We start from the raw sequence: 27,487 nt of genomic DNA, 5'->3' as shown, positions 1-27,487 counted from the left end.
CAGTATTTATTTTTCTTTTCTTTTTTTCTTCTCTATTTAATTTAGTTTAATTATATTTTATTTAATTTTATTCTATTCTATTTAATTTCATTCTATTCCATTTCATTTCATTTTATTTATCAATTCATTTATTTTCTTTGAGCTATCACTTTAAATGTCCAGGTGGGCGCGGTCAAAGACGTGTCATGTGACTGGACACGGAAGTCGTGGCTATAAACTACATCTCGCAGTGTCCGCAGTGAGACTACAGGTGAGTTGCAGCGCAGGTAGGTCCGCGCGCAGCTCACAGACAGACTTTATCTTAATGTTTATCTGTGAGTAAGTGAAAGCTCACTTCCTGACTCGCGCAGTGAGGTGTCCGTCGGTTTCTCGTGCTGCTGCTGATGGCGCGCGGCCACTGAGGTAAGACAAGTTCACGAGCTCAGCTAACTGCTGCTAAGCTACACCGGGCTGAGTTCAGTCCAGCTAGCCTGGCTAACTTTCATGTGTTTATGTCTTATTTAACCGGAGTCCCGCTCGGTAACACGGTGTTTCTCAGCGTGAACACGCAGCAGAGCGCCATGAGTGTGAGTGTAGTTTGAGTAAAGCCTCTGGCAGTTCTCCATGATGCATTAAACTGCAGTAAAGCTCTGTCAGAGGAGTCATTGCGCCATACAGACTGCGGACCAACCTGCAGCCCAGCGAGCGTCACCGGAGCTCCGTGTGGTGAGCTCATCACACGAAACCAGTCCTATTGATTTCATGTCCACTCTCATTTGTGGCTCCTACACGTCCTTGAAATCCTTGAAAGTTTGTGAATTTGAAGGGAAGAAAGTCAAGTCAGGTCAATGTTTGGAGAGCACATAGTCTGAAGAGTCACACATTCAAAACGTTTTTTTTAAACTCATGTAAAGCTGCTAGTTCTCATTCTGAAATGTTCATAACTGCATAACATTTATTCATCTTGGTTCCTGTCTCAAAATATGCAGTGTTGGGTCCTTGAATTGGAGGGAAATGGGCCTGAAAAGTTTTTGAAAAGTCCTTGAATTTGCTTGTTTAAGAAGGTGTGTGAACAGTCAAATGGTAAAGTGGACATGAATCTTTACAAATAAAAATAATACTTTGAAATAAAATAATCAAAAGTGTTTAAAGTGATTTAAATGTGTGTGAGGAGGAGTCACACATCATCAAGACAACCAATGAGTTCAGTCAGTGTCACTGAAAAGTAACAACCAGGGAAAAATCTAAGAACCTTTCCATCTCATCCAGCCTGTCGGAAGTAGAGCAGTATTCCAGAGAAACGCGTGGGATCAGCTGATGCAGACCTGAGCGTGTTGACTTTAAAGGTCACTTTCTGTTCTCTCGTCCCACCAGCCACATTTAACAAGTCAAAGTGTCATGCCGGTCCCAGCCATGGCAGACCTTGTGGTCGATCACCAGAAAAGGTTTCAGGCTGCTGTGGATGTTATTCATAACCTCCCCAAAAGTGGTACGTAGCCTTTTTTTTTTTTAAGAACTGTCACATTATCACACAAACTATTTGTTGCTGTTCAAACTGTGGAAAATGTCTTTATTTTTGTAGGATTGAACTGTGTAACTCAGAAGCCTCGGGTCAGCTGACCTGTGAGGGCAGCTGTGATTAATGCTGAGCAGAGAGTGTCAGAGCAAACTTAAAGCTTTGACCAAGTGTGTGTGGATATTTTGTGACTTTAAGTAGAATGTCACCTCAGTGTGGCTGCTTATACTTAAAACAGCCCATCCAATATGTACTGCACAGCATAAACTGCCACTTTTACTGGAGTTTGGTGTAATTCTGCCTTCAGACAAGTGAGCAGCACATTTTATCAAAACAGTTACCTCTGAATTGACAATGTGTCATCTAAACCAAACACTGAAACGTATTCTCCTCTGTGTGTTGACCCATGGCAGCCGAAATATGTCTCCCACATTCTGGAGTGATCTGCAGTCCCTTTTTGGTTTCCTGTCTCCAGACAGACAAACCTGATGAACGTGTTTTCTTGCAGGTTGCTACCAGCCGTCCTATGAGGTGATGCTGCGTTTCTACAGTCTGTACAAACAGGCGGTGTGTGGGCCCTGTACAGTGGCCCGACCCAGCTTCTGGGACCCCGTGGGTCGCTACAAATGGTATGTGTGTGTGCATGTGCTTGTGTATCATTGTAATCAAAGCCTGGTTAGTTTTCAGGTGCAGATACACCAGCTAATCAGTTGTTTTCTTTTTTTACTGAATGTGGTTTTTTTTTTTTTTCTCTAACAATTTTTAAAATGATTTCTTTTGGCCTGAAAGCATTGAAACTTTGGTTTGGAGCAGCAGATAATCCTGTTAATCTCCACACTGTGTCACCTGCAAGCGAGAGGCCGCTTGGTTCTTGATGAAGATCAGCTACATGGGTTTTATATTACGAGCTGTGGCATGGCTACATGCAGGCTTAGACTGAAGGCGACAGAGATTGTGTTGCACAGTTAGTGGAGAGAGGATCAGTCATGCTTAAGGAAATTTTGACTGGCTAACGCTGGGGCGAGTTCAGAGTTTGAACTTGGAGGACTGTCACTGGCGTGTGCAGTCACACACTGAACATTCATGCTGCCTTTTGTTTGTATCTTCCATTTCTGCAAAGCTGACATTATCACAGAAAATAAATGACACCTTTTTATTGGGGTTTTCAGAATTTAACATACAAACAATATTTTGACATGCAGATATCAATGAATAAAAAAATTTAAAAAAGGATTTTAGTAAAGATAAGCATTAAAGAACTACATTGAGGCCAGCTGTTCTGCAATTTGGTGTACAGTATTAAATGTTGTTTACAGATTTCTTTAAGTTCAATCCAGATATCGATCTATATAAATTGAGGCTGATCGGATTATTTTTTGTCAGCTCCGTAACAAATGTACCTCCTTAATTAAGAAGGCTAAATCTGAATTTTATTTATCTGAAACCACCAAAAATCTAAATTATGCCAGGAAATTTTGGAATGTTGTGAGATCTGCTTCTGGTGCTATGCCCTCTACCTAACTGCCAAACTTTTTGGTTAAAGACTCTGTAAACCTGACCGATAAATGTGCCATGTTAAATTATTTTAATGAACATTTTATCACAGCAAGACACTTGTTTGATTCTTCTAACAATAATTTTAAAAGCACAGCTTTATCTGATGAACCTGTTGTAAGCCGTCTCCCTGTTGATTGTTCTTTTCATTTCCAACCTGTGTCTATTTCTGAGGTTCGTAGTGTGCTAAAAAACTTACTCGAAAAAAATCAGCTGGTCCAGATAGCTTGGCTCCATTTTTTTTTTTTTCTGAAACTGGCTGCTGACTTAATTCCTGAGTCTCTAACTAGTGTTTTTAATCTAAGCCTCAGCACAAATAAACTTCCTAAAGTTTGGAAATTCGCTTTTGTCCTCCCACTGCTAAAAGGAGACGAAACCTCAGTCGTTAATAATTACAGGCCTAGCTCTAAATTATATATTAGTCTGGCTTTAGGAAGCAGCACAGCACTGTTACCACTGCCCTGAAAGTTCTTAATGATGTGTTTTAAGGGATTGGACTCAAAAGTTCTGTGTGGCTTTGTTCATTGACCTATCTAAGGCATTTGATACTGTGGACCACAATCTCCTGTTACAAATTCTGGCATCTCCAAACAGGCTGCCTCTTGGTTTGCTGATTATTTGGCAAGTAGGACACAGTGTGTTCAGATGGCTGGAGTTAGCTCCACCTTTCTTGAGTTCACAAAAGGTGTACCCCAAGACTCAGTCCTAGGACCTATTCCATTCGCAGTTCATATTAATGATCTGCGTGCATACATATCAAATGCCTCATACCATCTCTATGCGTATGACACTGTAATTTACTGCTGCTCACATTCAATTGCTTAGGCATTTGAATTTTTGCAGTCTGCCTTTTAATGTAGTACAGATTCGTCTGGAGAAACTGAAACTGGTTTTAAATGCTCATCAGTCCAAACTAATGATTTTTAAATTCATCTGTTCCCTTGGAGAATATCCCCTCAGGCAGAACTGTCCGGGGTGAAACTCTGGTCACTGGTCACCAGCTATAAGTACCTGGGATTCATTATTGATGAGGAGCTTTCATTAAAATTACATGTTAAAAATGTAATCTTGAAATTAAGGGCGAAGCTCTGTTTCTTTTACGGAAACAAATCATGCTTTTCCCTCAGAGCCACCTTCTTGTCTGCACTTGATTATGGAGAAAATGCTGCCTTCAATCCTTTCCTTGTTTATCACTGTGCTCAATGTAAGGCGCTATACACACTGGATGACTCTAGTTTATAAGGCTCTCCTTTGCTTGGTTCCCACACACTTATGCACTTTATTTTTTTTATTTTCAATAAATGTTGAAGCCCACTGTGTATTTGAATTTGACACTCCTGTGGTAGAGGATATCGTATAGGGCTGGGTGATATATCGATATATTAATCTATATCGACATATTTACAAACGCGATATAGCACGATCATTAATAATAGACGTATGAAATTATCTGGCCATGGAAAAAATATTTATGTATATCGAGTATCGCCATTCAGCTAAAAAATATCTGTGACTTTTGGTCCATATCGCCCAGCCCTAATATCGAGTAACTCTGTGCTGTCTTCATATTAACCATATTATTCATGTTATTATTTATATTAACAACAGGCTAGTTTGTGCCAGGGCTGCCTGATCTGATGGAATTTGTGTTCACACCCTCTCAATGAAAATGTATTTTTTTCTAGCTGTAGATGTTGCTGACATCTTTCAAAAGGGCAGAGTGAGTCAGGGCTTAAGCCTGCTTCCAGTTTAATAGTGTCAGTCTGCGTGCTAGAAGAGAGATAAATGATATCATGTTATATTGAGAGTTGGATAACACGGGGCCAGGGCTTTTTAAAGATAGCTGTCAGTGGGTTAGGATCAATCAGTCTTCCTATGATGTCCGAGAAATATTGGAAGATCTTTTGCTATTCTCGGACAGTGCCAGAACATTTATGAGCTAATGAGGCTGGTGATTGTCTGCATCTTTCACATACAGGATTTATATTTGGATACATTCTGCAGAGCTTTACCTTCGATAAATGTAGTTGATGAAGTACAATAAAGTTTTTATTTTTTAATTTTTATTCTCTGGTCCAACTTGTCAGATGTGATGAGTGAGTTGTAAATGATATTCTTTGTGTTTTGGACTGTTGCACAGCTGAAGATGTCACTTTGGTTTGTCACATTCATCACACATATCTGACTGAAGGATTAAATGAGCCATCAGCAGACTAACTTCTGCTCTATTCTCAAAATATATTCATGTCCATCAGTGAACTATACAATTTGGTAGATTTTCTGTCCACCACCTGCATCACCATGTGTGCTGTTTTGTCAATGCTAGTTATTTGTTTTCACTCTAAAATTAAAACCCAGACTGTAAAAATGATTAAAACGAGACAAACCAGATAAAGGTGGGGTGAAATCATGACTGAGGAATTTAAAATAATACAGTAACAATTGAGGTTAAATCATATATGACGTAGTAAAGAGTTGAAACAAGTGTGCAGTTTGAAAACTGGTTCTACCGGTCGATGGGCTCCAAAGACCAGATCTCTGGTTGTACTGACTCAGACAGAAAGTTAACACTGAAGAATGATAACAAAGTGACATCGCTGATCAAATCTTGAAGGACTACATTTGGGTTAGAGTTTGTGACGGGACAGCAGCACAGAAAAGTCAAAGCTACTGTGTTTTAATGAAAGGTTGACCAATGGAGGATGATCTTTTATATATATATATGTGTGTGTATGTATTGTGTGTGTGTGTTAGGGATGCCTGGAGCCGCCTGGGAGAGATGAGCAGTGAGAATGCCATGGCAGCATATGTGGACGAGATGAAGAAAGTAGCACAGGAGGTACATGATTTCAAATTTTCAACATTGTGTGCATCAACTGATGTTCAGGTCAGGTTCCTTGTTGTTTCTTTGCTCTCTGATCAAATTCACAGTAACAGTGTTAATGTAAAGGAGTTAAATGAGCTCAGGAGCTTGATTTAGCAGCCCACTAATCAATTGTCCGCTGACTGCAGGTCATCGACACCATGCCCATGAATGAGAAGACGGCCTCGCTCTTCCATCACTTTGAGCCTCTTTACCTGGTGATTGATGACATGCCACGGCCTCCAGAGTCACTGCTCACACTCAGAGAAGGTCAGTCAATCATTGTACACGCTATTATTAGGCATGTTATGAATAATGACTCACAGAGACAGTTCAAAGCTTGCTGTGGGGTCGCTGTCTATAGACAGAGTACGATACGAGCACAGCAGTTTTAATCAGAGAAAAGGCCCACGCTGACGTGCATACACGTTACCATGGTAACAAAATAATTTGCATTAATACTTTAGTCACATGGATTACACATCACTGACAGATCATTTCCTGAACAGATTTCCTCATCAGGTTATCTTGTGGTTGGTCCGTTTACAAACCACACCTGAAGGAAGTGGTTGATTGGTCCACACCAGGGTTTGATTGACATCTGTCACATTAGCCCAGACGCAGCGCGTTAACCAGGCAAACACACCGGGGTTCATTTAAACCAAACCAAACATGTGAAGTGTAAAAGACATAGACAGATAAAAACATATGTGTTTTTATAGATTAGTGTGATCATGTTTTGTCTTCTGTCTGTTTTTTCACTCGATCTGGATAAATCTGATCAGGCAGGAGGAACGACAGGGCTTCTCTTTCTTTTAAGAACAGAACACAGAGTCACAGTGATGGAAAATCAATAAAAGAGCTTCAGCAGTCCTCTTCAGCCATTAAGATGATCAGTACCCCCAATAATTCATTTTTCAAGGAGTCAGGAAGAAACTTTTCTCAGATTTTCTCCTTTCTTATGTACAGAGATGAACAAACACACATTTCCTATTGAAAGCTCATTGTCACTAACCAAAAAGTATAAATTCAGTTAGACATTTTATCAGCACATTACTCTTTAAAGTTTTCCTAATTCATCCATTCATTCATCCATCCTAACTGCATCTGTAACTGCTTATCCTCTTCAGGGTCATGGTGCGGCTGGAGTCTATCCCAGCTGACTTATAGTGAGATCATTTATATTTTGGCATATTAACAGTGACTTTTAGCCTCATTGTTTTGGTTGTCTGGTCACTAAACTCATCAATCTGGTGTCCAGCAGCAGCAGGTTTCACTCAAACAGCTCTGATAAACTCTGTGAACACAACCTGCCCAGCACCAAACAGACACATTTCATACATGTGTGGTTATAACAAAGAATATTAGACTTGCATTCATCAGGTGGACACAAACAAGTCTCTACATGAATAATGTGAATGCTGTTCTGTGTCTGCTGGATGTATAAACAGGGCAGCTTGTTGTTCTGCCCAAAAGTGGGCAAAATAAAATCAATGCTTTTAAGAAGAGTGGAACATCCAAACTATGATGGTGAGACACTAAACACCTCATGTGAGCTGGTAAACTCTCATCATTCAGTTTTCTAGGAAATGAATTAACCTGTCACAATGTGGATATATATAAGTGTTTGTCCATTTCCTGTAGGACTTAAAGGTGGTGAGCATGCTGACAGGCCAGCAGAGATGAAGGATGAGGATAAGGAGCCAGGTGCACCTAAAGAAGACTCTTTTCCAGATGGAGCAGATCCAGATCAGGAGTTCAATCTGGCTGAGCTTACTGCCAACACCATCCCGAATGGTACGAGCACTTAGATAGGGCTGATATGAGTATTCTTAAACACACTCACCCCCAACTTCCACTGGGCACGGACGTGCCGCAGCAATACACAGCCGTTTTAGTTAATCTTTTAAACCCCACCAGCTCCGCCGCTGTCCGGTTTAGAAGCGGGCCTCAACTTGGCTCTGCGTGGAATACATGGCTGTTCCATTTTTTTGACAGACGCCACGAGCAGCCCATGTCAATTTACACAGAGCACCACGAGTTGGTGAAAGCCAGACACAGAAACAGCATAGAGAATCTGGTGGATCTTTAAAATAAAACACCCTGTGCAAACTGCCGGTCGTAAAAACAAACAAAAGCGAAACAAATGAACTACTTAGCATATTTACACATGTAGAAGCATGTTTAGAATCACATAAACCAGGAAAATGACCAAATCTGAGCAAGTAAACAAAGTCTGGTGGGCTAAATGCTTCTGATCCTGGTGGGGTTTAAAGTCACGCACAGGACGGACCAAAACAGTGTTGCATCCGCAACGTGACAGATGTGCCCAGTGGGGTTTTGGAGTCAGGCTACATTTTGTGTCTTAATTCTCTGTACCCAGCCTGTGGTATTCATGTTAATACATAATGACGAGAAGTAGATGTGTATCATCCAATAATAACTGGGTATTTTTATATGAATTGACTGTTCTGCTTTCTGTAAATGTTCTTTTCTTATACTCTTGTTGTGCTCCTGCAGACTCAGGAGTGTCTGAGGGTTTGGTGTTGACCAGTGACTCAGAGAGCGAGATCTTCTGTGACTCTGTGGACTCAGTAGAACAACTCAGCAACGTCAAGGTACGACTCTCTCACATCCTCCAATGGGTAGATGAAGCATGTGTGGTGTTGGAGATACACAAAGCAAATGAACATCACTGCGAATAACTAACTAACATGAAGTTAAAAGTGATGAATGGAAAGTGTAAATCAGACTTTCAAACTGATTTCTGTTCACAGATTCCAGTTGTCAAGTCCAATGGTTTTCATAACGGCCATGTGTCTCTGGAGTCCTCTCCGGTTCAGAGCCAGCAGCTGGAAGGCCGTCTGGAGGTCAGACAGGTCGGAGCGGGTCAGGGTGGAGAAGGAGCAGATGACGGAAAGGGTCATGGTCCTAACAGAAGGAATGGAGACACTGGGAGAGAAGGTTCCTACCACAACTGGAGAGAACGTAAGCTGCTACAATCAGACTAAAAATGAAACGGAATTAAACTTGACTATGTACCCCGCCACTCAGTCCAGTAGTTGCCGCTAATGCTGCTTTAATCGAAAAGTTCATGACATACTTGCTTTAGTGTAATCCTGTCCAAAGTTATGACAGAACATCCACAGATATTAAAATATATTTCTATTCTATTCTTGATCAGACTGATGCAAATAATATCATATCTGACATTGTTAAGATAAATATGAAATGTCTCTAACATGCCTCCAGATAACTTTAATGGCCTTGTTAACTGTATTGCTCCCCTCTGCTCCTTATTAATAAAGTGTGTGTCAGTGAGCAGCAGGCAGTCTGAACAGACAGTTGTTTTCTAAGAGGCACCGTACTACTCAGTGTACTTATTGGGAAAAGGCCATAAAGAAATTATTATTTTTTTTTTTAAATGTCACTATATGTAGTTTCATTTGTGTATTTTGAACAGTTGAATGACTTTTCCGCTTGGTCTATAGGTGGTATTCCTCAGGGCAGTCCAAGGCGGGAGGCCCCCGGCGGTGGCGGTGGTGGTGGTGGTGCCGGACGAGGAGGAGGCGATGGGTCAGAAGTCGGGGTTGAGAGGCTGCATGATGCTCAGCTACAGCAGCAGATCATCCTGGCTTTACGGAGGCTCAGAGAGGACATGAGGAGTGTGATGGAGAGGCTGGAGGTGGTGGAGAGGCTCGCTGCCACACATGTGAGAACATACAAGTGTTGGACTTTATATATAGCTCTATGAGCACAGTACTGTAAAGCTCACTGCTGTTTTCTGTGTGAAAGAACCAGAGTTCAGAGTGGAGACCATGTCTGCAGTGTGCAGCCTCACAACATGTAAGTATAGCAGAGCTACAGTGTCATGTACATCATCATCTGCATGAGAATTCTAAACTGGGATCAGCAGTTTTCACCATATCCATCGGCTGATCATTTAGGTCATGTGATGTGGTCCAAAGCTCAATATAAGCCTCATATTTTAATATTGACAACAAACTAAATGGAATGTTAAATGTTCAGCTAAGTCTTTTAGCTCATTGTTTTGGTTCAGTTTTATTGAATTCAAACAGCAGTCTTCTAATCTATTGGATGATATATAATGAGATGTTTGTCTCTGTCAGGAGGAGAGGTGGTGGCCGTTTGACGTGTCCGGTCAGACCGTCGTCCTCTTCCTGCTGTGGCCGTTTGTCGCTCAGGGTTTGGTCTACCTGCTGAGGAAAGGCCAGAAGAGAAGTCGCATATCTTCATGAAGGGAGCCGATGAAGACAATTTAACCCTTTCTCCTCCAGTGAACCACCGGTGCAAGTTTAATTTTCTACAGCAGGAAGGACTGAATCAAATCTGAATCGACGGGAAGGCTTCATCCTTTATGACATGCACTGAAAGCAGGGAGAGAGAAGTTTGTGGATTCGCTGCCTCACTTGGAGGGAACTGTGTCAGGATCCAGAAACCCCCTCACTCACTACAACAAACAAATCTTTATTTAAATTATTCAAGTTTATTAAACAGCTGGCTTTTGTCAGGCAGCAGAAAGCAGATACTGATCATGGATAAGTGTTTACTGATTATGAAGAGCCTGAATAAAAAAACTTGGATTATAACTTGTTAAGTTAGTGTGACATGATGTAAATTCAACATATTCTATTTACCTTTGAGTTCAACTATTTTGTGACATACAGAAACGGCACAGTGCAGACAGAATATCAGAAGTCCATCTACAGGTAGTTGTAATAATGTCACTGCCACTTTGAAATCCACCATCAGTCTGCAGCGTTGAGCAGCGGCTGTTCATTGGTTACGCTTGTCATTTCATTGTAATGGTTCAGATGTGATTTTCCTCTCATTGTTTGTCAGCGTCTCTTTAGACTAATGTTTAAGTCTCACAGTATCCGTGGTGCTCCAGCTCTTCGACTGCTTGTGTGTACATTAATAACATCTAGAATATAACTTCTGATCACAGTGACAGGAGTTATTTATCTAATTTTGTGGGTCCAGTATCAATATAGATGTAATCAGATTGTTTTGTTGCACCTGGAGTCAGTCTGTTGTGACTCCAGGTGGAATGAGATGATATAGTACACTGAAATGACAACTGTCACTAAATGATGAAGAACTGGACTGGACTGAACTGAACACTTGTGTATAATACTGAAGCATGAGCTCAAATTAAAAAGTCTATATTGAATAGAAGGTTGTGTTGTGTCAACTGTCAATATGAAGAATTAAGCAACAGCCAATAATGTGGTGGTGGTTCAGCATGTTTTCCCATTTCTACTGGCACATGACTGAGCTCTGAGCCCTCTAATTATACATAAACTCACTGATTTAAAAAAAACACATAACATGATGTTCTTGGATTAATGGTTAGTATACATAGTGAAATCCGATACTATTTAATTGCTATTAATTATTGCTCTTCCATAAAGTTGTATTAAAAATACAATGGTCAAAACTCAAGCAGCAGAGGCTGAGCTATCCTGACTTTTAGTCCTTGGTCCCCACTTGAGCTTCAAAAACACTGGATCCTACTGGATCGGATCATTAGACACTTCCTGCCTGAAAAATGTCTTACAGTTTTTTTCACTCACTAACAAGCGTTTGTCCAACCAGTTGTCACATTTTCAAAACTCTAAACACAATTAGCACAGCATCGGCCTTTTGTGGCCATACCATTCACACATTTCATGTAGTTTTCACACAATATGCAATCAGCTTACATTTTAACATACAAGCTATACCTCCCAACAAAATTATGGATTGTTTTTGTATTATATACGAATGTTAACACACAACATCTCAAAATAGCAAAAACAATATTCCAAACCTTAGGTTCAGTATAAAAGCCTCTGCTATGATCAAAAACAATATATCTCAGCTGATAGTTTTTTTTCAATTGCTAACTAATGTGGTACCATACTTCAGATACGTCTCTTCCTTCCACCCTATTCACCTTTCCTCAACCCCATAGACGAGTTCTTTTCTGCATGGAGGTGGAAGGTTTATGACCATCAGCCACATGACCAGATGTCCCTCCTTGAAGCCATGGATGCTGGCGGCAGGGACATCACAGTTGATGATTGCCGAGGTTGGATCTGACATACCGAGCGGTTTTATTCCAGGTGCATCGCCTTGGATAATATCAGATGCGATGTTGATGAAAACATGTGGCCTAACCCTGAAGATTGCAGAGATTAGATACAGTGATTTTTTTTATCTGGGCTTTTTGCTGTTGTTTTTTTGTTCAGAATGCTCTTGTGTGTTTCATAATAGTCTATGCCGTTTTTGTAATGTCAACAATAGTCAGTATTTTGAAACCTGGTGTACTTTGATTAACTGCATTACCTTGTGAAGTGAAACAAGTGTTGTTCTTTGACAGAATAATTTCATTTTGAGTCAGATTTCCAGTGTTTTGGTAAAGTTAGTGTGTGCAGAGAAAGATGTTTTATTTTGAAATGGAGGGTTAGTATATTTAACAAAATGAGTTTTTCAGAAGAAAATGATCCATTTGGCCAATTGTGTTTTGTAGGTGTGAGTCTGTGTTAAGAGTTTAGAAAAAATATCTGAATGGGTAAGCGCTTGTTAGCGATTAAAAAAACCCTGTAATTTCCATGCCACCCAGTTTGTAACATCCAGACACAAAGAGGAAGAAACTCACCTCGAGATGTAAAGCCAGTGGAGTGGTCCTTTAAATTACTCCTGTGTTTTTGTGTCAAAGTGAAAAATGTGCTGCGATGTAATCCGTAAGGTTTGTTTATTATACGTGTCTGACAACAAGATCCTACAGAGAAGCAAGATCTTAAACTTGATCTGCTGCAGCATTTAACCAAAACCTGATCAAGGAGAAGTCAGTTAAGTCTTGTGATATCAGCATCTGAGATGGCATTATTTTTAAGGTGCTGTAAAACTAGAGGTCCCAGTCTGTCTCTACATTCAGCAACGCTGGACAGTAAGGTCATATTTGAATTCACTTAATACCCGAAGCATGAAACAAACACAACCCCATGTCCAAAACAAATAATTTAATATATTATGTATAATATTTATATACACAGGTTAACTTAACAAGGCTTTGTACAACTGTTACAAAATTGGTCCACGCACAGTCACCCACGTACATATAGTACATGCACAAGGGCACACAGATAGAGAAGGACAGACTGAGTCTAGATATGATTAAGACAAACATGGAGTCTGCTTGGACGACAGTGGTTGGCAGTACATTTTGGGTCAGCTCCATTTTGTTTGTTTTTTTCAGACAGCTTAACAAAACTAAAGTTGAGGCAAGGGGAGCAAAAATACTGAAAATATTGAAAGAGGGAAAATGCAAAAAATATCACTCAGGTAAGACTGTGGTTTTTGGATTTAAGGAGGTTTTTCACTCACTTTCAACTCTGTTCCCATGACGATACTCTCTTCATAACACTGATGAGTGCTCAGGTTGTCTCTTGGCTCCATACTGCGGATATTGTACAGTTACCCCAAATACAAAACAAAAAAACATAATAAATTTGGCATGACTTCACATAGCTGCCTTAAACACTTTGCTGATCCTCAAAGCTCTGGCCCTCCTCCTCAAACATACTCACACATACACACACACACACACACATAGGGAAGCACAATAGGCTTGTGTTGAACACTTAGGGTTTGCATATTTTTATATGTCACTGACCCCACGCATGCATTTTTTAGTCAATGCCCAAGTGACATCATCCAGAGAGAGAGAGTTGTGTTGCTCCGACAGATCATTGAAGTTCCCTGTAGATCCACAGGAGGCTTTGGAAGAGCTTGTAAAGGGCTGAGACGTTTCCTCTGAATTAGAATACTGTGCTGTGCTCAGGCAGACAGGAAAGTGTGTGTATGTAATATTTGCCCAGCAGCTGCTCCAGAGTTGAGTTTCAAATGTCTAATATGGCTTTCTTTTTTTATGTATTATCACTATTCATCAGTCTAAATTTACAATTGAAGGGTTTCATTCCAAAACATTATTCTGTTAAATCAGCTAAGTATCGAATTTGAAAACGTCTTACTTTGGCACCACCTGTCCTCTCGCCACTTTGTACACCATTGTTCTTGTACCAGACGTTTAATTGTATTATTGGGCTGATTGAGTTCTATGTTCTGCCTTTTGAACACTGCACTGCAATTAACCAGACTTCTCTTTTTCTAAGTCTGCACGTTGGATTATGGCATCATTTTAATTTACAGATTTTGCACTCTTAATGCAAAAAAATATTTTGTTAGCACAGCTTCATTATAAATTGTTATCTTAGTAAAGTTACTAAATGAAACTTGCCCCAGTCACACCAGCATTTAAAAAAAGCTACATTTTGCAGTATAATTAGTTCATTTCAATGGAGCTGTTGTGGTCAGTGGATTTACACATTAGGGCAAAGTAAATCTTTGAAACTACAGTACTTGAATTTGCACCATAGACCAATAGCAAATTGTCTTGTAGGTGCTGACAATAGTGGAAATTACTGGAGTTTATTATCTGTGTTGCACCATCCTCATTTATAGTAAAATGGTCCACAAAATAGGGATGGTCTGTGAAATGTGTGAACTTATGAAACTGTCCTATTAGCGACCGAGATAGCTGTTAATTAGCAAGCTAGGGGCTATTGTGACTCATTAGCGTGTCACTGTCTGATTAGCATGCTAGCAGTTAGCTTTTCACTTGTGAGTGCACGCCATCTCACCAAGCTTCTAACACTACCTATTTCACAAGGACTCACAAATGAACTTCACTGTGTCACTTTCTGGTGTGATTGTGCCATAGTCTGTGGAAGTATAGTTTATGAACACACAGGCTAAAAGTCATAGGATCCTCCAGGCATTTTTCCTGGGAAACATCAGATTCTGGTGAACATTTTCAAGGAAATATCAGAATCCCAATTCCATGTGTACAGCCCTAATGTTCTTTGCACGATATATAAGGACATAGATTACAATTCTAATTATTTTGTAAGTAAAGAAGTAAAGATGAATAACTTCAACTTTTCAGAGTGAGTTTCACATTTTTCAAATGGTGGTTATTTAATTTTGGAATGAAACTCTACAACTGCACAGTGTCAAAGAATTCCTTTACCATGAGATCACTTCTCCAACTCAAGATCCTAAAGCAACATGACGGACATTTGGCTTTAGAAGCAGTGATACAGGTGATCCAATGTTTGTAAGTAAAGGGCAAGTACTTCGTACTACATTAGTAGATGAAACAGTCAGGTTAAACTACGACCGTGTGACGACGCCATGCTCTTGCTTTGTCCCGTGGGTCAAGAGCTGATCTCCTCAGTACCACAGTAGAAGATCCCGGGGAGCTCTGATCTAAAAAAGAAGAGGAGGAGACTGGGGGAGCCTCCTGGGCAATACGAGGGAGGGGATCTATTTGATTTGACCTGGGACCCACAACTGATCCCTGAGGAACGCCAACACATCCATGCTGATCTGGTGTTCTCTCATTGACTCTGATCACCTCCACCCTCTCTCCCCTCCATCCTCTAACTCTGTCCTCACTCCTGCCCAGCTCAAGGTCCAGATTCATGGATAGAGCCCTAGTCCTCCCACCTCTCATCTTCCTGTAGCGGACTGGTGCTGACTGGTTCCAGTCTGGCTGCTGGGTCCCGTGAAAACTGGAAGCCTGGTAGAGGTTAGAGGTTGGAAGCCTGGTGGGGCAGATCCAGAAAGGAACTGTGGGGCGTCCTCTAGCCAGATTCTGAGGCTTCAAATGGGAAGGAGTACTAGCCACAGTTTGGGGTCTTGAGTATGTGGCATGGATCTGAATGTGTGAGGAGAGGAAACTGTTTGGACGTATTTGCTGTGCACTTCTTGGCAAGGTTGTTCTTTGCCTGCTCTCCCTTTCTATTTTTTTTGCGCCATTGTCTGTTCCATTCTCCGCATCCTTTTCAGTTCTGTCTTCTCTTGCTAATGAATCTTTTTCCTCTGTGGTTTCTCCAGCTTCCACTCCATTTTCCTTTTCGTCCCTTTTTTCTTTTTTAGGAATCATATGTTCTCCTTTAACTCCCTCCTCCTCTCCTCTGTCCTCTTCCTCCTCCCCTTTATCTTTTTCTTCTCCCCTGTAGTTGCTGGCTTTGACTGGCTCATGCTCGGAGTCCTCGTCAGCACTACTGTCCTGCAGGTGGGTACTGGGGCATTTTTTACGTTTGCGGGTCACAGCAGAGATGATGGACATGGGCAGGAAGTCCCTGGCATTCAGGTCTTTCTTGGAACCCGAAGAAAGCTGAAAGGTTCAAATTTTAGTCAAAAATGGTTACTCCATACTTCATATTTCAGAATGCATGATCCTATTCAGAGAATTAAAGTATGTAAATAAGAAAGAGACTTCATGCTTACCTTTAACTTAAGTGAATCGCTGGTGGTGGAATCTATAAGAAAGGAATAAGGTGGATTAGAACCATGTCATCACTGGACAAGTGGTGGTAGTAATGTTAGGAATGGTACAAAGGTGTGATATATGGCTAATCACAGCACACACTGCAAGTACTGCAACCTTTTGAAAGAACTCTAGCCATTATCTGAGGATTTGCCTTTAAAATCAACCCTCTGCTTTTATTTTACACAGCAAAAATGGCTAGAGCTCATATTTAACATCACCAAGACAGGAATGATGGTATATTGGTGGAAAAACCAAGACTGACGCAAAGAAAATAAATGAATGGGCAAATGAATCCAAGCACCAAACACAAACACACAAGGAGGAAGACCTGGTCCTACCGAAGAGGCTGATCCACTGTCTCAGCTAGAGAGAACGAGTGTAGAAAGGTCCGGAAAAAAAGAGAGATTGAGAAAAGTAGGAAACATCATCAGAGCCAGAAACATTACAGCTGGAGAAGTACAGAAAGCTTCTAGCAAGGGAAGACTGAACTGATTCTCACTTGGTAAGACCACCCACTGGTAGAGTATACGTGTAATATGGACGGAAGCATTATGGTTTTGATTGGCATTAGTCATCATCCTCATAAAAGCTCTTTGATCTTTTTCTGTTTATCTTTGGGGTGAATGCAAACTTACAACATTACCCTTCTTAGTCACTTTATTCTGAACTACCGTGGACCTACGCAAGCAGGTAACAGAGTTTCCATCAGGGCCCAGAAAGGAAGATTTGTGCATTCTTGTAGCTATATAATTTTCTTTGGGGGACAAAAGGGGTCAGAATGCATCAAGCTGAGTGGTTCTTGGATCAGTGTCTGAAACCTCCCACATCTTTCTGACATCAGAATTGTGGCGGTCACATCTGATGCCTTCCAAATATACTGGATCCAACAACATCAATGTCATGCAGCATTTGGCCAGATGAGCAGAGGTGAGAACATAAGCAGGGTTTGAACTTCTCTCTCAAGTTTTGCTTTCATTCTTCACACAACTACTTCTATTAATTTTTGCATACAAGTGCAACACCATCAATTCTTTTAGAGAAATATTATCCAAGTGTGTGCCATTGTCACCATTTTGTTGATCATCAATGTATGATGGCAGGTTTTTCTCTCTGCCTTTGAGTGTGGCTGTTTGGAACAGCTATAAACACTTGACGTGGTCATACAGCATGTGGTACCTGACAGTTATTACAGATTAGATTATGACCTCAGTGTCTCGGGATTATGACTCTTCCTCACCTGATGCCTCTCCTGGCATGCCCGGCCTGCCAATGTTGGATAACAGATGGTCAATGTTGGGCACAGGCTGCATGTCCCGCTTATCCTCTGGGGCCTACACACACACACACACACACACACACACACAAAATAAAGCACAAATGAGGATATCTGAGTACAAAAACATCCCTGTAATCATGCCATTCTCAGCTGCTGTAGTCTAAAGTACCTTCTCTTCTGTATCAAACTCTCCATTACTGAAGAACCAGTCATGCTGTTGAAGTAACAGAACACAGCATTACTGGATGTTGCTGAGACAATGTACATAGCTAACTTGTAAAGAATAGTGCAGTATTTCTCATGTTGGAGGGAACAACTGTTGGTTCTTACGTGCAGGATAAGTGTCTCCACTATTTTGTAGCGGTCAGGCATGTGGGTGACCATATCAGTCATATTGTCCTCTGACGTCCTTACCAGAGTGGGACCAAACACCAGAGCCAGGTTTCTTGGCTCCATCTGGAAATAATATCAAAGTTAAGTTCATGTCTGTTTGTCTGAACACAAACTAACTGCTAATACAAGGGGTTAGGTTACCTTATTCTTCTCAGAGTGATCTGCCACCTTCTTGAGGTGGCCCACCAGGTATTTAAGGGTGTGATAATAGTGGTTTGGAAGGTCGTGGATCTGCACAAAGACGTGGGTGTAGCAAAGGAGAAGAAAAAAAAGATAGATTTGATTTTAAAATGAATCTATAACAAATATATGTATTCCTGTTCTGCTGCTGTTTGACACATACCAGTTTCTTCATGGTCTTCAGCCGGTCCTCTGCATCTTCTATCCGGTTGGCATCAATGAAATCATTGTATTTGTCTGTAGATAGAGTAAGAATAGACTAACATATGAATGAAATGTCTACATGCAAACAACAGGCAGAGAAATAATCATGAGGATTCATGCTACACTTCACAATGAATATAATGGACGCACCATCAGTGAACAGCGGCTCAGGCAGTTTTCGGAAGAAGGATTTGAGCAGGCTGCTGATTACATTCAGGTCCTGCCATCTCTGTGGAGACGGAGAAGGTGATGGTTATTATAGAAATAACCTGATCAAATCTAACTATAAAACTAGGACTACAGCTACTGTATTTAAGATTCTGAATGATATACTGATATAAATATGTATCCTTCACACCTCCTCAGCAGTGTTGATGTCCAAACCCTTGTTGAGATGCTCCTGCATGTTGGACACCATGGCGTTGTTCCCTGGCACCCGGTAAATACCAGTGTACTCCAAACCAGTCGCCTCCACCACATCACAGCACATCTCCACTATCAGAGGGACAAACTTTAAAGAGAAGGAGACACAGGAGAGAGACACACAACAAAATGAGAGAGGCAAAGATAAAGTAATCAATTACTTCTAGCAGTGTCAAACAAAGATGGATGACTAATTGAGAGAGTCCCACATAACAGAACACAGAGACAGCAGACAGCACTACCCTGTTATTTTAGTAAAATGTTTAAATCAATACAGTTAATATGATTTGTCGTATATTTATATAATTCTGTCTTTGTACGTTTTGATAACACAGGGAGTAGATGACTCTGTCTGCTGCATTCTAACATTTAAAGTAAAGCCAACTGGCTGAAGGGCCCTTGAGGTGCATTTGAATGTACACAGTATAGAGAACTCTGATGTATCACCATCTTTAGATGATGCCTGGAGCTGTTGTTTCTCCGACTCTGGTTATTTTTAGATATAACTTGATACTAATGGAATTTTCTGAAAATGTAGTGCAGTGATTCCCAAACTTTTTCTGTCATGCTTTCCTTCCAAAAAAAAAAAAAGTATTCCTCCTACCGATCACATCCCAATAAAAATGTATTTCATCTATCAATCATTAAAAAACAAATTTTTATTGAAATAAATAAGTGACTTCAGATTTTTAGACACAAGTAGACTTCCTGTTATTCATATGTCATGAATCATGTTGCTGGTTCAGCTGTTGATCATCATAAAACACTGAAGGCTCACTTTGTGGTTGACAGCAGGCTGACAGTCCTCCAGTCGCACGCCAAAAGCCTTCGGACTGCCTGTCTTCTTGGCCTTCTTCATGATGTTGATGCCCCACAGTGCCTTGTTGTCATCTGAGTGTACACATACATGCACACACACGTAGTGAAAAGTGATTATTACTAACATGATGGTGCTAGAGGAAGCAGGGTTCATCCTCTGTGGATCATGAATGTATTAGAATGTTTCAGTCTAGACCAAAGTGAGCTACGATGCCAACATGGCTGAAAAGTCAAATGTGAGCTCAACCACTCGTATCAACTGTGTTTACTTTGCTGTTTTTAACCAGCAGTCAGCAGTGGTTGGCTTTTTTTGTTGTATACTGGTGAACACAGAGCAGACTCAGTTTGTAACCACCTGTTCTGGAGGTTCGGTTCACTGAGGTGTTGTCAGTCTTTGCCAGGAGGAAAGGAGGCATCATACGATGTGCTCTGGGAGAGGAGTCTGGCTTATTACCTGTCAGACTGCAGAAAGTGAGAGCAACAAAGACAGAGGATGAAATCAGTTTCTGAAGCTTCAGTGGTAAATAAGAGGATCTAAAAAAATCTCATGACCTTAGTTTTCTGTAAAAAAAAAAAAAAGGATGGCTTGTTATTTCTGGTTTTTGCATTTAAAGTTATGGTTTGTGACAGGCGAAGCCCAGAGCTCTAGTGACTCTAATTACACAAATCATAAGGGACAGTTGTTATAAAACAAAGACTTTTTGCTAAATATAATCCACGGTGCTGACCTGTGTTTTCTGTAGTCATTCAGCTTCTTGTTGATGAGAGCTTGTCTTGAGAAACCAATCTCCTGGAGCAAACAGAGATTACAGATTTAGATTGTGTGTTTGTGTAAATTCTGTTACATGAATCGATGATGAAGATCTAACCTCGTTGTCTGTCTTGCTGTTCTCCCTGATGACCCTGATCCAGGCCAACATGTCGTCCCTGTCTTCGGCCTGCAGCAGGTACTCGCAGAAGTCCTGTGTGGTGAGCCTCAGGGTGTGCTTACGTTTGGTTTCACTGTAGGCGATGTCTATCAGGCAGCCGCGGATGCTGATTGGAGGATGTTCGTCCTGGCTGGGCCCCGCTCCCGCCCCATGAAGGACGGCTTCCCGCTTGTCCTTGTAGAGGAAAAGTGAATGGAAACGGAGCACAGAGAAGACGCGCTTCCACGGCCGCATGCCACCACCCACCTTCTACAGTAAGAAAAACACAAACAAGGACATGAATAGAAAACATCAATCACAGTTCATCAACCGTAACAAGCAATCAAAGACATGTATACTGATGTAGTACCTTTCCCTTCTCTGTGAGGATCTGTTTGTAGTGCAGCCAGCCCTCCTTGCGAACATCACTAAAGGTGATGGTTCCCAGCTCAGAGGTGGAGTGGCGCTTGGACCGGGCCTCCTCCTGGGCTCGCAGGCTCTCCAGAGACTAAAACACAATTTAAAGGTATTACACACTAGACCAGGAGTCGGGAACTTTTTTGGCTGAGAGAGCCATGAAAACCACATATTTTAAAATGTATTTCCGTGAGAACCATATAACATTTTGAATACAAATAAATGCATGCATTTATTTGTATTCAGTGTTAGAAATGTGTTTCACGTACTGCTGAGTGAACTCTCCGGTCGTTCGCTCATAAGCAGTTTCTTTTCCGAGCTGTTCTGTATCGTTAAAATTGAACAAAATAACACAAAACACAACTGCTTACTCTCCTACTGATTTGAATTGGGACATTTTGCAACGAACGTGGTACACGTTTCAAAGGCTGGGCGCTCTGAGGGGAGGGGGAGAGAGGGAGACGCCTGGCCAAGGCTCCGTCTAGCATGGACTAAAACAGCACGGACAGTTCAGAAACTATTCGGAATGAGTTAAAAGGAATTTTTAAACAGACAAAGTAGTTTTTAAGACTGCATATTGCTAGAAGATCTATTTTCTGACCCAGAGTGCGGCCGTGATTGGTTCTGAATGAGGGCTTTAGCAGGCAGCCGCTCTCCTATCTTCCTGGTACTGCATACCTCCACTTTGTGTTTTAGTGGTACACAATACCGGACCGTACCGGCTTACTTTTACCTCTGTTTGTGAGCCAGATGCAGTCATCAAAAGAGCCACATCTGTCTCGCAAGCCATAGGTTGTCGACCCCTGACCTACAGTGTCTGACAGTGTCTGCTTAGTTGCTGAAATATGAAAGAAATTACAGTACATGTTCATGTAGTCAAGTCTCATAAATGTAATTGTGTTTAAGGACTCACCCCATCTGTGAAAAAGCTCTTTACCCTTTTTGGTAGTTTGCTGTGGAACACAAAGTACACAGGTCAGACCCATCTGAGTTGAGTTCAGAATACAGATTGTAAAGTGTCTCCTGAGTAGCTGACTTACGAGAAGACACGGCCTTCATCCCTGAAGGTGTTGAGTCCCTCGTCACAGGACTTGGATCTCTCGGTGGTGATGGCCAGCAGGTAAGAGGAGCGCCGACTTTTAATACTGCCTGAAGAGAGAAAAGGCACGTCAGAGAGGGAGAGAGGAGGAGGAGGAGAAAGACAGAGTGTCATAATATGTAATGTATGGTAGAGACATGTGACATGACATGATGAAGATGAGTGAGTGAAGTGATTTGTTGTTTCAAACTGTGTGTAATTAATATGACAGGAGGTCAGGTGGATGAATTAAGGGGTTAAACATATGTAGTGCATATTAAAGGAATACCTTGACATTTAGATATTTAGTTCACAGTTTTGGATCCATTTAATAAATCTTCCTTATCAAATGATAAAATCTATGGCAAGAGTTTTTTCTCCAAAACATGGAGGGAGTTCTTTATTTGTACGTCACTGTACTCCTTTAACACAAGTCTGAGGTTAAGGCTAGACAAATATATCAGGCATTACATAACTGACTGTCAATTTGCCTCAGTGGTGTTTGAAATCATATTAGAAAAACATGCTGTATATTGGTCTAGCCCTTTGTGAAGCCTTTTAGTATTGACAGCGGGTGAAAGAGACTCACTGCAGTCCCGAGAACGAAGTCGGACATAGGGGGAGACGGAGGAGAGGGTGGGGGAGACAGAGGTGGAAGTGAGGGTGGCCACAGTGGGGGCCTGGGAACTGGGCACCACAGAGCAGGCTGGTACATAGCAGGCCTGTAGGTCAATACTAGGACTGGTGGGTTCATCTGCAAGGTTTTCATCACAGGTGAGCAACAAGGGATGAGAAATGATTAAAAACAATGACAAGACAAAGACGTGCTAAGAGCTCGCTCAGGTTCTGTTAGAACATCTTTCTGATGGGGGTCGACTCTGGAGGCAGAAATAAACTCTGATAGAGAACTACAGTGAAGACTAATTACTGATGGACCTAAATGACAACTACAGGAACTATTTAAAGGATAATGTCACATCACTACATCTTCACAGAATCTCTTTAGTCCATTGAAAGACACAATCATTTGGCCACCATTAGCTTCTTGTTTGACTTGTGCATTTGTGATGTGCTAACATGTACTGTTCTTTTTTAGCATTGACCGTAATTACATGAAGCCATGTGAAAAGTCCATGTAACCATGTCTGTGAAACTTTCTGACAGCAACAATAACTCCAGTTATACATAACTAAAGAAGTGTCCCTGAATAATAAATAAGATGTCTGAAAACAGTCAATAATCTAATATTAACACTAATACAGTAAATTGTGGTCGTGGTGGATGACCGTCCAGCAATGAGCTTGGGTCTGCCTGAGGTTTCTGCCTGTTAAAAGGAAGTTATTCCTTACCATCGTCGCCAAGTGCAGCAAAACTCCTGTGTATACTGGAATGATCAAGGATGTTTTTAATTACCTATGAGTTTAACTTTCCATTTGTTGCATGGAGTATGTGTTACTTTTTACCAGCAATTACTTTTTTAAAATTTATATCCAGATAATTACAGGCTAGTATTAACTTGTTAGCTAGTAAGCTAGGCTTACTAGCATTGATGGCAGTATCAGCTAGACTACTGATTAGTTCTCTCTATGAAATATTTCCAGAGCTGAAACTCCATCTACATTGGACATCTAAAGGTTCAAACGCATACAAGAACATTTAACATTCAGCATTCATCAAGACAAGTTTTAAACATACACAGAACATTAAACGCACTGAGGGTACAAGCATTATGTTGACATGTATATGACACACACACAGGTATAAACACAGACAAATGTTGAAGAGGATAGAAACAGAAAGAAAAGGTGCACTAAGGAAGCCTCACATAAATTATGTGAAATACTGAAGAGCTCTGTAGCAACAGACAACATAATTGTTCAAAATATACAAAAATGTGCCTGTTAATGCCTGAATGTGGTAATTAGTTAGTTAGTGTAGTGTAACGTCCTCTACAGAAAGAAGGTTTGGATTTTACAAGAAATTAATAACCAATTAATGTAAAATGACTTTGTCTTTTATGGGAAATGTTCTCATGGTGTGAAGTGTTCTGACAGCTGTATTAGTCAGTTGCTACAGAGAAAAGGTCACTAACCTATGAAGGGAATAGAGGACAGGGAGTTGAATGCATGCTGTGCCAGGCTACCATTAGCCCTGCGGCTGGAGCCGGGCCCCCCAGAGACAGGAGACGGGGTGCCTGGTGTAGGGGTCAAACCAGGGGGCTCAGGTGACTCCACGGGTGTGGTGTAGTGGGGATGTCGGAGGGTCTGAACAGGGGTTCGATGGCCGGAAGGTGGCTTCTGTCTCAGAACCACCTCTTGATTTAGGGAGTTGGGGGATATGACCTCCCTGTCCTCACCCAGTTGGGCTCTCTCATCCTCTGACGCCGACAGGGCAGGGGTAGACTGGGGTCTCGGTACCATCCCCCCCTCGCTGTCCGCAGGGCTGCTTCTGCTGCCAGAGCTCCAGTTGAGGTGAGGGCCACTGTAGCTGGGCTCTCTGAAGGAGTGGGCCTGCTGGAAGAGGTGGCCAGCTTTGCGGGAGAAAGACGGGCTGTAGCTTCTGTAGCCCACCAGCTCCTCTTCTTTTACTCGCCTTGTTTGGGGTTCAGCTATCTGCTGACCTGACCGCCTGCCACTAGGAGGCACTGTGGAAGAGGCTGTGATGGGCAATATAACTGTGGTTTGGTTCTGATGTCCTGCTGAGACTTTCTGGTCTTTCAGCTCGCTGTATTTCGTCGTTTGGGAGCCTTGTGAAGAGTGTTCGTAGCGTGGCGTTATGAGTGCAGAGGCTTGTGCTAGTGTTTCCACAGATCGCCCATAGTTGTGCTCGTACTCTGCATAGGCTGCCAGCAGGCTCTCTGAGCACGACCTGCTTCCTGGTCCTGATACACAGCTCCCTAGCCAATGGGAATCATGGGAAGCAGCAGCTGCCTGGTGGTGGTGTAGGAGGGTTTCTCTTCTGCGATGCTCCATAGAGGTCGTGGAAGCAGATGTAGGTCCAGGGCCGAGTGCCAACCCTAGCCCCAGCTCTGCTAAACGATCCTGAGATACACTGCGGTGTCTGGGGGACATGCACTCGGCAGCCTCAGCCTGGCTGTAGTACCAGTCTGACAGAGCCTGGTGGCAGAGAGCATCGGTGTGAGTGCGGGTGGAGGCCAGCATACTGCTCTTTCGTGGTGGAGGCAGAGTTGCAGAGGCAATGGCAGCGTTGTGGTTAGCAAAGTGAAAGTCCAGCGCATTGACGGCCGAAGATGAGCGGCCACGGTGCCGCCCCAACGGGGCGGAGTGGCTACCGGAATCCTCAGGACCCCCGGGCCAGCCGGAGGTGGGAGTAGATGCAGGAGGGGGGCGGTTGTCCAGTGGAGAGGTGGTGGGGCCAGGTCGGCACTGCCAGTTGTCCAGGGGGCTGTGGAGGTTGTGGCTGGGCTGCGGGGCAGCAGAGGTGGCCTTGGTGGCAGGGTAACAGAGAGGTGGTGGCTCAGGGAGGTTCTGGGCCTCGCCTGAATATGGCTCATTGCCTTTCAGGTAGGCATCCTGGGAGTACGCCTGAGGAGAAGAGGTTAGAACACAATGAAAAACCTGACATAGAAGATGGAAGCAGCAACTACAGGGCAGAGTGAGAGCAACATGCACCATGCAGATATAAATCTGTCATTCCCACTCTACGCCTGTTCTTGCACGTTGTAACTTTCATACTCAGGGTACGATCACCCAGTACGTAACGCTGTAAAGTAAACTCCTGTGAACTGGTGCTGCTGTTAGCTAATGTTAGCTCAGTTTGTTAGCTGGGCTGCCCGGACTGTGAGCTCAGTGTCTATGTTCTCAGTATACCATAACAAAACACTACAAAATAAAAGGCTGAAAGACAGATGCTGACAGTGATATTAGCTGCTGCTGTGTCTTGTGTTGTTGACCTTGTTGATGTTTGGCTGTTAGCAAAGCTGTCGACTCACTAGTTTTTGATCATGAGTAAAATAATCAGAACAAATACAGCTGTCCATAATTACCACAGTGGGATTACACTCTGAGGGTGCTAAATCATAAAACACCAATTTCTACTTAATGTTGCATGAAGAGGTCAAAAATAAAAGTACTGATAAAAATATGTACAATCTTAAAGCTGACCTTCAATTTGCATATATTCATTCATGACACGTGTATTCAATTTTATCAAGTAGAAATTGTTTTTAATGTTTAATGATTCTTTACATCGGATGTCACACCACCTCCTCCCACACAGTCTTCATCTGTACAAACTCATGTCTTTGACTGCTGATCTATAATGGCACCATGCACAATTCCAGATCCCTGAAGTTAGACTTTAATTAGCAACTACAAGTATTACAGAAACACACCATCCACGCTTTTACAGGAACAGCCTAGCTAACTGTCTGCACACAGGAACAAGGTGAAAAGAAAAAAAGGAGAGAAAATAGAAGAAAGATAATACTCACACTTACCAACTGCAACACATCCTCATCTTTTGGCATAATGGAGAGCTCCAGAATGTTTTCACTGCAAATAAAGATCCAGATGTATGAACAGAATAAGTCACAGGTCGGATGTGAACAGTAGATGTGATTTCAAACCGCCAGTCTCTCACCTGTTCTGGATGAGTGCGATCACTTGAGAGTACGTTTTCCCCAGAATGCTCTCACTGTTCACCTTCACCAGCCTGTCCCCTGGACACACACACACACACACACACACACACACACACACAGAGAGAGAGTCAGAGGAGTGTTTGGCTTTAGGAGTAGAGCAGCACAGTGAAGCTGAAGGTTCCAAAGAATAAAGAAACATTTAAATGTTAATTTGTGTTTTTGTGATGCATTAAACCTGCTTCCTCACCATCATGTTTAGTTTCCTTGACATAGAAGGGATACTATCAGAGACCTGAACTGCCCTCTCTGGTTGTTTCTTCTCTGACCACGCCTGGTGCCACTGATGGGTGTGGTTGTGTGTGATTTGTTGTACCCGTAACCACACCCAGCTGACCACACAGGGGGGCAGATCTTACCTGCTACAGATCTTAACAACAACTTAACACTCCCAGAAAATCTGTCAACCTCGAGTGGTCTTTACTTTCAAATGGTAAATGGACTGTATTTATATAGCACATTTCTAGTCTTCCGACCACTCTAAGCACTTTACAGTACGCATCTCATTCACCCATTCACACACATTCATACACTCATGGCATTAGCTGCCATGCAAGGTGCCAACTGCTCATCAGTTTGAGGAGCTAACCATTCACACACATTCACACACCGATGGTGCAGGCTTCAGGAGCAATTTGGGGTTCAGTATCTTGCCCAAGGACACTTCGACATGCAGACTGGAGGGGACTTTCAACCACACAGAACCACTTGTGTAGACAGTAATTCCAGATTTGTGAAACTCTCAGACATGCACACTTGATTCAGCAAAGTAGCTCTTGGTCTTCAGTGGGTTTTCTTGTCTAGCAGAGAAA

The 27,487-nt window shown here is 42.0% G+C and overlaps 2 protein-coding genes across 10 annotated transcripts in view; one reads left to right on the top strand and one right to left on the bottom strand.

Moving 5' to 3' along the window:
- Positions 1–151: 151 nt before the first annotated feature.
- Positions 152–11,111, top strand: acbd4 (acyl-CoA binding domain containing 4). Of its 3 annotated transcripts, none has more exons than XM_019271383.2 (11): positions 152–250; positions 1,354–1,468; positions 2,004–2,124; positions 5,804–5,888; positions 6,062–6,182; positions 7,557–7,709; positions 8,433–8,530; positions 8,690–8,900; positions 9,404–9,624; positions 9,714–9,758; positions 10,043–11,111. In XM_019271383.2, the coding sequence occupies exons 1-11, from the start codon at positions 155–157 to the stop codon at positions 10,169–10,171; spliced, it is 1,395 nt and encodes a 464-aa protein (XP_019126928.1). In that variant the 5' UTR covers positions 152–154; the 3' UTR covers positions 10,172–11,111. The 3 variants fall into 3 exon arrangements, with proteins under 3 accessions (XP_019126928.1, XP_010749294.2, XP_010749293.1); XM_010750992.3 differs by having other exon boundaries at positions 9,708–9,758; XM_010750991.3 differs by having other exon boundaries at positions 195–402; positions 9,708–9,758.
- Positions 11,112–12,925: 1,814 nt separating this feature from the next.
- The window catches only part of LOC104935191 (rho GTPase-activating protein 23), a 64,146-nt gene continuing 49,584 nt past the window's right edge, over positions 12,926–27,487 (bottom strand). For 4 of the 7 annotated variants that reach the window (XM_019271346.2, XM_019271344.2, XM_019271340.2 and 1 more), the window contains exons 5-24: positions 26,618–26,696; positions 26,469–26,529; positions 24,108–25,560; positions 22,605–22,769; positions 21,978–22,086; positions 21,851–21,890; positions 20,891–21,028; positions 20,482–20,790; positions 20,341–20,402; positions 19,968–20,074; positions 19,572–19,684; positions 18,729–18,881; positions 18,521–18,599; positions 18,330–18,403; positions 18,128–18,217; positions 17,924–18,049; positions 17,763–17,807; positions 17,555–17,648; positions 16,275–16,306; positions 12,926–16,161 (exon numbers count right to left, since the gene is read on the bottom strand). In XM_019271346.2, the coding sequence (XP_019126891.1) occupies positions 15,148–16,161; positions 16,275–16,306; positions 17,555–17,648; positions 17,763–17,807; positions 17,924–18,049; positions 18,128–18,217; positions 18,330–18,403; positions 18,521–18,599; positions 18,729–18,881; positions 19,572–19,684; positions 19,968–20,074; positions 20,341–20,402; positions 20,482–20,790; positions 20,891–21,028; positions 21,851–21,890; positions 21,978–22,086; positions 22,605–22,769; positions 24,108–25,560; positions 26,469–26,529; positions 26,618–26,696 (4,343 nt within the window). In that variant the 3' untranslated portion in view covers positions 12,926–15,147. Of the gene's footprint in view, positions 16,162–16,274; positions 16,307–16,655; positions 16,681–17,554; positions 17,649–17,762; positions 17,808–17,923; positions 18,050–18,127; positions 18,218–18,329; positions 18,404–18,520; positions 18,600–18,728; positions 18,882–19,571; positions 19,685–19,967; positions 20,075–20,340; positions 20,403–20,481; positions 20,791–20,890; positions 21,029–21,850; positions 21,891–21,977; positions 22,087–22,604; positions 22,770–24,107; positions 25,561–26,468; positions 26,530–26,617; positions 26,697–27,487 lie in introns of all 7 variants that reach the window. The other 3 variants (XM_019271347.2, XM_019271341.2, XM_019271345.2) reach the window with 3 other exon arrangements.

This window comes from Larimichthys crocea, chromosome XVI (assembly GCF_000972845.2).
Source record: "Larimichthys crocea isolate SSNF chromosome XVI, L_crocea_2.0, whole genome shotgun sequence".
NCBI lineage: Eukaryota > Metazoa > Chordata > Actinopteri > Sciaenidae > Larimichthys > Larimichthys crocea.
The sequence above is the reverse complement of the archived record's forward strand: the minus strand, read 5'-3'. Positions and strand labels throughout refer to the sequence as shown.